General features: G+C 36.4%; 1 protein-coding gene across 2 annotated transcripts in view; it reads right to left on the reverse strand.

Moving 5' to 3' along the window:
- Window positions 1-2,373: 2,373 nt before the first annotated feature.
- The window catches only part of FBXO9 (F-box protein 9), a 45,040-nt gene continuing 33,745 nt past the window's right edge, over window positions 2,374-13,668 (reverse strand). For both annotated transcript variants that reach the window (XM_024221360.2, XM_024221305.2), the window contains 8 exons: window positions 13,415-13,545; window positions 9,289-9,403; window positions 8,003-8,121; window positions 7,611-7,701; window positions 6,468-6,563; window positions 5,351-5,444; window positions 4,042-4,196; window positions 2,374-2,961 (listed from right to left, as the gene is read on the reverse strand). In XM_024221360.2, coding sequence (XP_024077128.1) covers window positions 2,853-2,961; window positions 4,042-4,196; window positions 5,351-5,444; window positions 6,468-6,563; window positions 7,611-7,701; window positions 8,003-8,121; window positions 9,289-9,403; window positions 13,415-13,545 — 910 coding nt within the window. In that variant the 3' untranslated portion in view covers window positions 2,374-2,852. The remainder of the gene's footprint in view (window positions 2,962-4,041; window positions 4,197-5,350; window positions 5,445-6,467; window positions 6,564-7,610; window positions 7,702-8,002; window positions 8,122-9,288; window positions 9,404-13,414; window positions 13,546-13,668) is intronic.

Genomic DNA, 13,668 nt, shown 5'->3' on the forward strand with positions numbered 1-13,668 from the left:
GGGAACACTAATTTATTTTATTCTCTATTAGATTTGTCAGACAAGGGGGGGGGAAAGCACTTTGTAGCAAACTGTGGACAACAGGTAAACTGAAAACGTGGTAGAGAACGTTCTCAGATCAGGTCAACTAGTTGAGATTCAGTCTTATTTGGCCCCTGTGGTAAAGCATTTAGTAGAAACTTCCAGGCCATATAAAAAAAATCAAGGTTCTTGTTCCTTTCGTGATCAGAAAGTCTTTTTGTGGACCAAATGCTGAGGAGCATAGATTTCCTTTTAAGATATTGAATGTGAGTGTTGTTGATCCAACCCACAATGATACACTTATAGGCACATGCAACAATATGTTCATTATCATTGTTATAACTGTCCTCCCTCTGTTTGTTACACCCACTTGTCACATCTTGTCTTAATTCAGCTGGAAAGCCCACTGGGAGATGGCTCCTGTCTGGGTGCTACTGATGTACAAGTAAACTTGAAAACCACATTTCCCTTCAGCATGTTGACTATATTTACTATTGTCCCTAACTGCTGATTTAGCACATGAAGCCTTGAGGGACAACTGTTTTGAAATACTAGATGTAAGAGCATATTTCCTTAATAGCTAGAGGCCACACCATGGGTTGTTAGAAATTGGTAGACAGACAATAACATTATTGATGGGCTGAGTAAAAATATAGGACCAAACATTGCTCGAGTCACATATATACTTTTAATACTAGCATGTGAACAAATATTAGCAGCCTTTGTTGCTGGCAAGCCACCTTGAACTTCCCATATTACTAAATGGGGTGTAGAGGAGGCAGTACGAGCCACTTCCCAGCTAGATGGAGAGAAGGGTCCTGGTGTTTCTTTAGTATGGAAAAAAATGAGAACCTCTGCTGTAAAGTTGCACTAGTGATTAGATTCTGAAACTACACCATGCCATGGTTACATGTGCCAGCCTTGAAATTACCCCCAGACTTAAGCCTCAGAAATGTATGTGTACAAGAAATCTAACAAACAAAAGATCGGAAGCAGCAGGTAAATGTCAGATATAGTGTTTTTAAAGCCTCAGATTGTAAGCCTCAGATTGCTTTTATTGTACAGGCTAAAGACTCAAATAGGGTTAGGTTACATACATTATTACACAGTGCATATGTGCAACAAGCTTGAAGTATCATTAAGCTACCAAATCAAGAACTATTGATGTCACCTAAATAAAAAGTTGGTATCTTTAACCTCTTTCATACAAGTCAAACTGATATTTCTTTATGTACAGATGGTATTTGTGGACTAGTTAAAGATAATCTAAAAATCAGAGCTTTAACCATAACCCTTACAATGGATAACTTCATAACAGGCACTCCTAGTTTATGTACTTGACAGAACTTCATTATCTTGAAGACCAAAAACTGAGATTTTAAAGCAACTGATATTTTTACTTCTCTCAATCATGCTGTAACTGAATATAGTATATTGTATAGGCTCCTTACTGAATGCAGAATGTTTTACTACGTGAAAAAAAGTCGTGACTTATGGGTACATTAAGAAATATCAATTAATTGTTTGCAAAATGCTAATTTATTGATGTATTTTAACTGTGTAGCTCCATGCAAGGGTACACTTTACAAATTATGGAACAAGTAAAGTTTTCAACAGCTTTTTTGTACTTGCATCCTCTTTAATTCCTAGTATTTTGAAATGAGTTGTTCAGAAGGTAAATTTATAAGGAATTACTTTTAAGAAAAGAAATCTTACATGAATCTAGTAGAACAAAAACATTTAGAAGCTTTAGTTGTTTGAGAACCCAAAGTACATATTTATCATAAGCAGCATACAGTATCTGCACCAAACTCCCACGTTATATATGCAGGAGAAGCCGCATACAGTACCTGCATGAAAATCCAAGGAACATATTTTAGGTACACATGGTACCTGAAAATCTGTAGCAGCCCCAGAAGTTAACTTAATAAGAATGACAAATGTCCAATGAATTTACAGTTTCTGTAGCAGGGAAGGATTAACAACAAAATAAAACATGTTTGAGTGAGCCCTGTTCTCATTTGCACAATTAAATCTGAACAGTGCGTACTCAAATTCAGCACACTAGTGACATCTGCACTATGACACCACCCCAGCAGAACCATGCACTCCAGGAGCCCTTCCCTAGACCACAGAGGAGAAAGCCAGCCATTTGCCCCTTGTGGCTGGCTTACAGATCCTGAGAGTGGTCTGCCACCCTGAGATGATAGGCTCTAATGGGCTGCTATCAAGATCAGATTACATTTATGGTGCAGTATCACCATGGTTTGGCTGAATTTTATGGTTGAACTTCACACTTCTTCAGGTTTCTTTGCACTTAATTTGTCATTTCTTAAAGGCAAACAAAATACATTTACTTTAAAAGAAAAATTTATTTTCTCAAGTCACACAGTTTTAAACAGATGTAGGACAACTTATTTCACATTTTGAGCCTTCACCAAAGCACGCACACACTAAGTCACATGTACAGTAAGTGTTTTTCTATTATAATTCTTCCTGGACTGAAATATCATTAAGGTGCATAGGCAGATGAAGACTCGCATTTTAGAGAATGGTTCATAAATCTGTATGAAAAGTGACATGTAAAAACTTTTCATGTTATCAAAGTCTTTTCACAACATAAATGTGTTTAAAACAATTCATAAGCTTGATTTCAAAACAATAAAAACCCAGCCACCCTAAATCAAATAGAACATATTACCAGTATAGTCTTCCAAAAAGATTCCCAAAACTTTAAAATAAGTTTCAAATATATACAGATTTATAACTTAAGTGCTCATTTGCTCTAATCTTTTAATCATGCAAGAGTTGCAAAAGGAGAGATGTGTTTCTTACAGAGGCTTTTCTGAAAATGCAGTAAAACTCTTCACTCGTGCAAAGAACAAAGGGGTGTACATCTTGTCAATGTCAAAAGCAGAGACTGCAGTCTCACCAGTAGATCTACAAAGAACGTTACAAAAGTGAGTTACCTTCATCAAATATAAACTGCCATTTAAATCCTTCAATCTATATTCAGGGGAGTGATAAGGAGTAATCCAGTATTTTCATAATGCAAAGTGTGCACAAAGCCACAGACACACAAGCTAACCACTTCAGGGAAGTTAAGTAGTTGATATTTTCAACCTGAGTTAGCCGTAAAAAGATTGTAACTGTGACGTGTTTTATAGGAGTTGTTCATTTGTTGGACAGCACAAGGGCTACGCATCATTTAGGTCCCAATTAAACCCTCCAAACAGGGCTTACATGGTGTATAGCCCTTATGCTAGACTTCAGCCAATGGGCAAATTTCACACTGGTGCAGAACAACAGTGTTGCACAAATCAATTTGTATAGGTCAGGAGGCTATCCTCATGTGCTAGATAGAGAACATAACTGGGAATCTAACTCTATGAGCATTAAATAGGCTAATAAGATATGATATCACTTTACTGTAGTATAGATGCATGATTCTCACTGAGGCATGCAAATATGGTATTTTTACATTAAACATTCCTAGCTATGGCTGCTTTACTAGGGCAATATCCTCCTCCTTGTATTCCAGATTCTGAATCCTATAACAGGAATGGAAAGTATAATGCAGTGTGGAATGCCATTGCTTATCGTGATAATCATTTTGTTAATAATACAAGCACATACTGGAGAGACAGGAGATAGCCAAAATACAAGTCATGCTTTCAACGTGACGTGGCATTATATATATTTGTGAATAGTTTACTAGGAACAAAAATATTTCTGCTTAGGATTGCCCAGTACAATAGATCAAATACTATTCACAAATCTTAAACTGCAAAAACTCCATGCCTTCATGTTTAGGATACTTTCCCATACTTTACATTGCCAAAAAGTAGTGATCCTGTAAGTTCTTAGAATGCTAACAAAATGCCAAACCAAGACCATAATTATTTTATTTTCAAGTCATTTGTTTAAACCACAAAACTCTTAGCACATTTTATCATTGGATAGATGAATGCTTCCGGCCTTATTACTCGCAAACATCTTGTTCTCAGTTTATTAACTTACTTGTAAGTTATGTTACAAGAATGATGTATCCAAACAAGCTTGTTGAATCTCTGACGGCCACTGGAACACAGCTGTAGTCCTACATGAAAACTGTGCTCTGTTTCTGGTACAGAAACACGGCGGAAATACCTGTATTTGTGGTAGTCAATTGGTTTCTGTACAATAAACACAAAGTTTAGTAACACACAAAGAACATACAGCACTACCATGGTTTACCATAACACTTTAAATAAGTGTGAAGACAGATCGTGAAACAGCAAAAACTCCATGTTTTCATATTTAGGATACTTTTATTTACATTGCCAAAAAGTAATGATCCTTTAAGTTCTTAGAGGAAAGAGTGATGATAAAATGCCAAACTAAGACCATAATTATTTTATTTTCAAGTCATTTGTTTAAACCTCAGAACTCTTAGCACGTTTTACCACTTCCTTATTTAGCACACATCCTACACTATGTCTCACACATAGGAAACTCTAGAATTAAGTAGTAATATTACTTGAAAAATTGTTTAACTTATACCAAGCTACATGTGGAGCAGGATTTCATAGAAAATAAAATTTCTCAAACTCAATATAGGGTTTGAGGAAAAACTGAGACTAAGTTAGCTGCATGTACAATACCACAACCCTTGTAATTACTTTGACACTACTTACTATAGGTGTTTCTTTTTTTTGTGCAACATCTGTTGTTGAAAGTTATTCCCAGTTAAATTCTTGACCAGGAATTCATTATTTAGATTCATTTATTTAATGCTGCAGAAATAAGTTTCATACAGATGAAAGGTGATGTCATAAAAAGGTCTTTGCTGCTCCTCCCACCTTTTTCTTCTTCCTCTGACTTAATTCTCATGCCACCATCTTGTGAGCTGGGGATACATATCTCTTTTTAAATTTAGCAAGGCTGTTATAAATTAATACAGGCCTTGTGTAGCAATCAAGCTTGGGGAACAGTTGGCAGAAGAGGGCTTACTGGGGGAGAAATGGTGTCTAAGTGTGAACAAAGTCATTTTACAACAAACAAATAGGCTTGGCACGATATGTTGATTCAGAGAGACTGCTTTCTTGCTTCAGAAAGTTAATATATTTTTGGAAGGAGACAAGTAAGTTGTTATATTTTACAAGTGCTCTAATGTGTGGTAATTTATCTGACATCACTTCATGCACCAAGTTCATTAGCGAGTCTCTGGTACAGTCACACCTCCATATGCTCTTTAAAGACACAATTGTGGGGAAGCCTTAAGAAAAAAAATCACACTCTCCTTACCCTCTTGTTCTCTTATTTCTCAGTATTTTATTTTGGTACCTACCTCTTCCTTCTTCTTCATTAATACAGCAAATACTTTGGTTTGATTGTCCGTATCCTGGGAGAGGCGATAATGGCCAAGCAAGATTGCATCAGTTCTGGAAGGTTAAAGGGATGGTGTCAAGCACATACTGTTAAGGATACTAGTTTTTATTTATGCTACAAAAACACCTAAGCATTAAGACTGACAATAGTTGTAAGATCTATTTTTCCTTCCATTACTGACTTGAGGATGTGAGCCTTTGGGCAAGGGAATATTTCTGTGTTTTGTAAAGCATCAGGCCTGTTGTAGGTGATGAATTATAATGTTCATAGAATTGCTTTTTAGTATTTTTCTTAAGTAGGACAGAGTAGACTAGCTAGTCAGTTTTCTTAATACAATTTCTAGTTATTTTAACTTTCAAATTCTTATGCAATAGCTCAAAACTGCATTGTTTTAGAGATGCAAACACATTTCCACAATAATTTAACAAGTTCATGGGAACGTTTCAAGGAGGAAACCTCCTTGACCCAGAGAAACTAATATTTCCTTGATTCCTTCAGCTCCTTCCTAGACGTTCACTTCTGTTCAGATAGCCTTTCACTGTTTGCCCTCTTTTCCTACTTCCTTGCCTTTCTTGGGGGGAAATCCTGAAATCACAAGACCAACAGTGCATGTCTCTTACATCTGTTCACTCTGAGTTTCTCCAGACATTGTCCAAGGCCTTGATCTTACAATCAGATGTCTGATTCCAGAATCAGGGTCTTGGTCTTACATTTTCCTGTAAAGAACTATGAATATCTCTGGCACAATAGAAACAATAAATGATGTTTCCATTGTTGTTTTTACTTTTCCTAAATCTAGAGGCTAACATGAATTAACATGGTTAAGAACTAGAATAAATTGGTTAAGCACTGGAATAAATTGCCTAGGGAGGTTGTGGAATCTCCATCATTGGGGATTTTTAAGAGCAGGTTGGACAAACACCTGTCAGGGATGGTCTAGATAATACTTAGTCCTGGGGACTGGACTAGATGATCTTTCGAGGTCCCTTCCAGTTCTATGATTCTATGAAAAGCATCCTTTTTCTGCAGGGTAAAAAACAAGGCGTGAGGCAGACAAATGTGCAATTTCAACATACCTTGTATTTTTAGTCCGTAAACGAGGAACAATAGATTGAGGATCTTCAGGAGTTGTTAGCATCATTACTTGACCATCTGGGAAGAATCTCATGTATCTGCAAAAATACAATTACACAATAAAAACCTGGAAAAAGTAGTAGACATTCTGTTTTCTCATGGGAGCCCTTCACAGAAAGGTGTAGCATTACAGGTGCTAATTCCTAGCATTTAAAAACAGATTTTCACATATTTTCAAAAGCACAGAAACAACTCATCAGAAACCAAAAGACCTGGTTTGGGAGACCACATGACCAAACTATGCAGACTTTTGCAAGACCACAGAAGTTAAGAACTTCTGTTCAGAGGAGGAATGCAGAAAAGGAGCTACTGACCAAAAGTCAAGATGAATCTTATATAAACTTTGGGAACCTTCTTCCTACCCAGTACCCACTGAGATAAGTGTAATTAGCTTTTAACTCATATTAATCTGAAGAAGTCTGTTTGATAGTGCTTCTCTACCTTAAGTATCAGATTTGAGATGTTAAGATCAGATACCAAATCTAGAAAGACAGGCTGATACTTTCCAAATCATATGAATGATTATGCGATTGACTGGTATCCTGTAGCTCATTTTAGACTCAGGAGGGGACAGCAGAGAAGAACAATTAGCTATGTGAATAGTGGAATGAGAAGGCTAAGAAAGGCAGTGAATGAGTAATTGGAAAGAGTTCAAAGGCAGATTTAAAAAACCTAGGCTTTAAATCTACTTGCTTGGTTATGAGTAAATTTAAAGGTAATTTTTATTTAATCTCTCTTTTTTTTTTTTCTTTCTGAGCACTATTTTGATGGACACAAAGAAAGGAATGATTTGGGGAGAGGGAGAAATCTGTGGCATCTTTAAAGCTCTAGTTTTACCGACATGAGCAGACGGTGCAACTGAGAAGGAAAATTAGTTTCTAAACCTACCTCTATTGACCAGATCTAACAGTATTCCTTATGGCCTTGATCCTGGAAATACTTACACCCAAGTAACTTTACACACTTAGTGTTCCACTGAGCTCAACTGAACTACTAGTGTTTACAGTATTGAGATCTATATTTGAATGAACAGTACTTTGAGAGAGGGGGAAATACTTCCCTCACTCAGTTTACTACAGTTCTACCTGTAATATTCCACTTGGTGCCATGCTCTATAGAAACCATCAAGAGACTGCTCTCCTTGACGTATGTATGTTGTCTTGCTGATGTACACACCTACAGAAATGAAGCAAATAAGAAAATAAGTACCTAAAAATTCAAGCATCTTTTAAAAGTGCATAAACATACAAGATTAAAAATTATGGCTGTATAGGTTTTCAGCTACATTTTTGTTTCCTAAAAAGGAGGAAGAAGTTTCTTTTAAAGATGATCTGCATATTCAAAACCAAACTGAATTCAGATAAGGCCTAACATTTGTGGCACTATATAATTAGACAGAAATAAAAGATTATGCAACTTTTTTCTGGCAAAATCATACGTAACAATGAAAACATCTGTTTCCAAAAATACTCCTTACCATCAAATCGAACACGGGGCCTTTCCAGAAACATTTCTCTCCAGGAGGTATAAGGAACAAGTTTATTACAGCTTCTGCCCCAAACCCTCAAACAGGCTTGACGCCAGATTTCAGGATCCCTAGTGAAGATATAAAAGCAAAACCCATAGCTTTATAGCACCTTGCTGAACTCCACTATCAAGGCACAAAAGACGAGTGGGGAACTTTAAGAACGTAGTGGTAGATGGGGTCTGGACAGAGTTAAAGGCACTTTTCTTAGACTGCTTAATTACTAAATTATTAAGCCACATAGAACTTGGAATCACTGAGGAGCTAGAAAGCCATTTTCTCATCAAAAAGTAAAACATATGAAGCAGTGACAATACAGCACAGAACTTTCTGAGTGTGTCAACCTGGCATTGCTTTGTGATGTCTACATGGTGATCAAAGTCACGCTACTATTATTTTAGGACTCCTCAACTCCATTTAACAATATATGCTCTCTTTTGTGAGCAAAGGTACTCCTTGCTTGTAAACATCATTCAAATATCACCAAAACATATTAGCTTATATTAGACTAATAGCTTCTATCTATCCAGACATTTACACCACAAACATCACTGGTGTATTTGAGCACCTGATTAGTATTATCAGGAGTTTAACATGGGACTACTCGTGAATAAGTAGAGCAGGATTTAGCCCTATAGATTTAACAGCCTAAAAGCAAAAACATTTTCTTAATACAGGCAGCTTTCCTCTATGGATTCACTACCAGTCTTTATATACCAATACTAATAATACCAACCTCTTATATAGTGCTTTTTTCATCAGCAGATCTCAAAGCACTTCACAAAGGAGGTCAATATCATTATTCCCATTTTACAGATGGGGAAACTGAGGCACAGGGAAGCAAAAAGACTTGGTCAAGGTCACCAACAGGCCAATGGCAGAGGCAGGAATAGAACTTAGGGATCTTGAGTCCCAGCACAGCACTCATCTACTAGGCAGGGTTTTTCACAAAATTATTTTTTTTTGGCAATTTTAACTGTTTATACAGCAATATACAGTCCCTGCTCACATTAAGGTAAACAAACTGTATTCTCAAGAAAATGACAATTTGATTAAGATAAATGCCACCAGCAATTTTTTAATTCCCACACTGACTTTTTTTACCTAAATAAACGTCTACGGCTATAATCTTATACTAGTAACCAGTTTAAAGACTAAGATTAAGAAAAGCTCCTCGTTCTCCACCCAAAAGAACAGAAGGTGAATATCTCACTCTATGGATAAAGTTTCAATTATACCTGGCACAAATGTAAAATCCTCTGCAGACCAGAGATAGCTGCTCTAATGACCTTAGGTCCAGATCACTGGAAACCACCCATCGAAAAATGTACATTAGCACTTCCATAGGCAGCACTGTGAACAGAAAATAATTAAGTGATCACATGGTAACATGACAATAATCAAAGAAATTATTTCCCCGATCCTATTTTTGATAGCTACCAAAATCCTGTTTTTCACAGGAAATTAGAGAACAAGTTTGACTGGGAATAGTCAACCAAATACCTTACAAAAAAATATATGATGCACTATAAAGAACTTCACATAATATACAAATGTTAAGACACGACATGGTAACAAAATATTTTTTAGATGTGGTCTTAAAGACTACACAGCTACATATCTTTTCAGGGCACAACAGGTATATCACTGATTTTATGAAACAATAATTTCTCCAGCAGCTTTAATATATAGAGAGCTCTTTGTGCACATCACACATGTAAAGTAACATTTTATTTCTTACTTAATGTTTTACATCTTGCGTGGAAGCCAAGCTGTGATGCTCTGACTTCAAAAGCTCAGTAGGTTCAGGCAATTCAGTACGTGGATGGGACACCACTAGGAACATGTATAACCTGCAGGAAGTAGTGCTGGTGAATCTACACTGTATCACTCCTCCCTCTGTCAGTAATGAGCCAATGGGATGTCAGATGGCATGGTACTGTTGAGGACTCTTTCCAATGACTTTAAACACAAATAAATCAAGATTCTGACCAAAGTTATCGACAAGTGAGATACTAAGAAAATTCTCATAAAAGTAAAGGTAGAGTAAGAAAATCCTGGGGTTTTAGCCAGAATTCCATCTACTTGCATTCCACCTCCCTAAATTTTCTCTGCAGTTTTAGCTGGATATAATCATCTTTACTACTTAACCTTTACTGTTAAGAGTGTTGCTGTATGCTATTAAGCAGCTGCTGTTTCTACTGTCCGGGGCTGAGTGATTCCTAAATAACCGTTACACCTATTTCACAAAAGGCAAGTGTGAGATTTACTCAGTCTAAACTGCTCTGATACACTTTAGTAAAAACAGCTAGAGAAGTGTAGTGTTCACCAGTGACAGATGCTGTAGTTAAGGCTACAAAACTGCTTCTACTGAATTATAACTGTTTTTATATGTTGTTTTTTGGAAAAAAGTTCTCTTTTGAATTGAAGTTTTTTGATATTTGGTCTCAGCCCTAGGTGACTTTTTTTCTGGAAAATCTGGGCAAACAGCATTTAGCCATTTGAGTAGTGAGAAAGATGAGGGGGGGAATACTTATTTTTATGACACCAGATTATTTGTTCACCTGATACAAACATCTGAACTTTGGAAGTTAAAACTCAACATGGAATTATTCCTAACTGAGGAGTCATGCCTTTGGCTCCATTTTGAAAACTTTGCTTTAATTTAGTAGCAGATACTTTCAACATACCATTTGAAGCATATGTAATTAAAAAACAGGCATATTAACAACTATATTGCTCCTATACCATTGATAGCTGTACACACATGCATGCTATAGATATGCACACATAGCAATACAGTACATAAACAGGCTCCAGTCAGTCTTTGGCAACTTAAGTGCTTAAAGGTGCATTAGCTATAACTCCTTAGAATGTAATATGCTGCTTACACAGCTAAGATCTTAAAGAAGCTTAAAAATCATGAGCCTTTGACAAACTGGCCTATTAACTTGAACAACATCAATGGTTATCATTTGATAGTCATCAGTCAGCCAAAGCACGTGAAACTGGATACTTATATTCTTTTCTCGTTTAGCAAGATCTAGGAAATCTAAAGCAAAAACTTAAGACCGCACAAGTCAATTAAAAAAGATTGGAAATGTACATATCTTCCGACAGCAATGCTAATGCAGCCCTGTTGTAAATATGTAGTAATCTTTTTATTCCTGTTTTCTTTAACATGTTACTGATTATGTTAAATGTATGCTTTATGTAGGATATGCAACATGGCCAAGTGAACATGGTACCTTAACTTTTGACTTTCCAAACTTCTCTTTATTCAGAATTGTACAGCCATAACATTGCATTAATGCTGGTTTTGCATTTCATTATAGAATTTTTGTTGCTTGCCCCATCACAATGAATATCTTCACCCACTGTAGAAAGCTATTATTTCAAATGATGTGTCCACTGTCTAGAAAATATATATAATATTAAACTAAAGGTTTTTTTAGACTTCTGGTGAGGAATGTTGTCCAGATCATAAACCTCTTATTTGCTAAAAACAAAAATTACCTATACTCTTGATGGGAAATAAAAATCTAGCATTTATGTTAAGTAGTAGAAGTCTGATCTTCCCCTGCTATCTTGCACCAAGAACTAATCATCACTCAAAAAAAAAAAAAAAAAAAAATCTGTATACTACTGCCATCCTTGATTGGGTGTTCTCTCATTCTCTGGGTCTCACTCACATTCTCATTTCTTTTTGTATGCCAGACACCAGTTATGGAAAAAAATAATAGAAATACAGCTAAAGCACTCTTTGCTGGCATTTCAAGGTTGTAAAAGTAAGGAAGTAATGTCAGTTTAGGGCAGAGACAGTGTCTTATGTGTTTACAGCATCTTGCAAACTGAGAACCTGACTTTTTGGCGCGCACACACACTCTCTCTCTCTCTCTCTCTCTTTTAAGTTCTCTTTCACATCCAGGCTGCTTTTCTCCCTAGGCCAGTGGATCTGTGACTGCTGCAGAAATGATCAATAGTGATCCTTCACCCGATTAACAAATGGATTAAAGATCAAGATTTTAGTGACTTTCAACTCTACTACAAGCAGAGCAGCAGAATAGTAAAATGCAGGAATATCATGGAGACTGAGGAAGAAATACCAACAGGAGAGGAGGGCTTGAGGCTTTCCCCCACTTAGGCTGGGATCTCATGATAATATGGTATACAAAGTGCAAGCTTCCAAATTCTTTTGGCAAAAATCCAGAAGAAAAATGGTCTTTCTAAATGGTCTGAGTTAAACAGAGAAGACAATAGAAATAGTGCCAAAGTTCTGCTGAAGTTCCATAAATTTACTCTATTTTGCTTCCTTCGAAAAGTAGTGAGGCTAAGATTTTCAAAAGCTGACCAGTGATTTTGGGGAGCCAGAATGAGATGCTTCATAGGGGTCTGATTTTCTGAAAGTGTTGAGCACCTACCCACTGAAAATCAGACCCCTCCTTAGGTGTCAAGCTGGGTGCCCAAAATGGAGGCATCCAAAAATCACTGGCCATTTTAAAATAGCGTGGCCAGAGTTTTTTAGTGTGTGTGTGAATGGATTCATTTATAACAACTGTAAAAATGTTTGCTTTCACTGAAAGGAATCTGATACTCTCCACCAGGAAATATAAAATATCCACTTCCCATAAAACAAATCACTTTAATTCACATAATTGTAGCAGACTCGTGTGTACCAGAAAATGTGAAACTGTTTCATTTTTCCAAACACAAATTCACTGTTAAGGAAAGGTATATGGCAGCTTTAAAAAAAAATATGCCAGAGGTACAATAATAAAGGTTAAGAAATCAATATTTAGGACCCACTCCTGCAAAGACTTATACATGTACTTACTTTCGCACTGGGGGTAGTCCCAATGAAGTCAATAGGACTACTCACAGTATGTAGGACTGAACACCTGCTTATGTCTTTTCAGGATTGCAGGTTAAGTGTTAAAACAGTCCTTCCATATTATATTCAAAAATAAATCAATGTCAGCCTATTCCCTCTCCCAATCCCAATAAACTGTCAGAGGTAAGGAAGACAAGTAGCATGTGAACATTCTTCCCAGGGAACAAGCTAAGTAAATTTCAAAGTGAAGTTCTAAGCCTGCAAGCCTGCATGAGTCTGCCTGCATGGAATAGCCTACAGGAACAAGGCCAGAATATGTATGAAGAAAGAGCTGTTAAACCAGTTGATGAGATTTCTTCCTATACATCTAGTTACAATAATGAACAAATAGATACCTTGAGTCATTTACAAGAAAGTTTTCTAAATTTATATTTTAGAATAAAAAGAGACAAGACATTTTATTAAAGCTGAACTCAAAAATATACCTCTAAGAATTCCTTCCTTACAAACTTATGACATAATTAATCTCACACCTGAGATATGAGTCTGACTGACATCAAGATCAGGCTGACAAAGTTTGACTGAGGATTCCTGAAGAGCGAGCTGCTGCTGAAAGTAGGACAAAAGATCAGCCATCTTGCCATCATCATCACCATCCTCAATGCTAAAGTAAAGAAAAATAAAAGAAAACCTGAGACTGGAACAAAACATGCCAACATCTAGTATTCACACTGACCTTTTCTTCTCATTTGATATGATTTCTGATTTGTACTTTGTAATTACTGTG

Source organism: Terrapene carolina, unplaced genomic scaffold, assembly GCF_002925995.2.
Source record: "Terrapene carolina triunguis isolate 2854851 unplaced genomic scaffold, T_m_triunguis-2.0 Scaffold42, whole genome shotgun sequence".
Taxonomy (NCBI): Eukaryota; Metazoa; Chordata; order Testudines; family Emydidae; genus Terrapene; species Terrapene triunguis.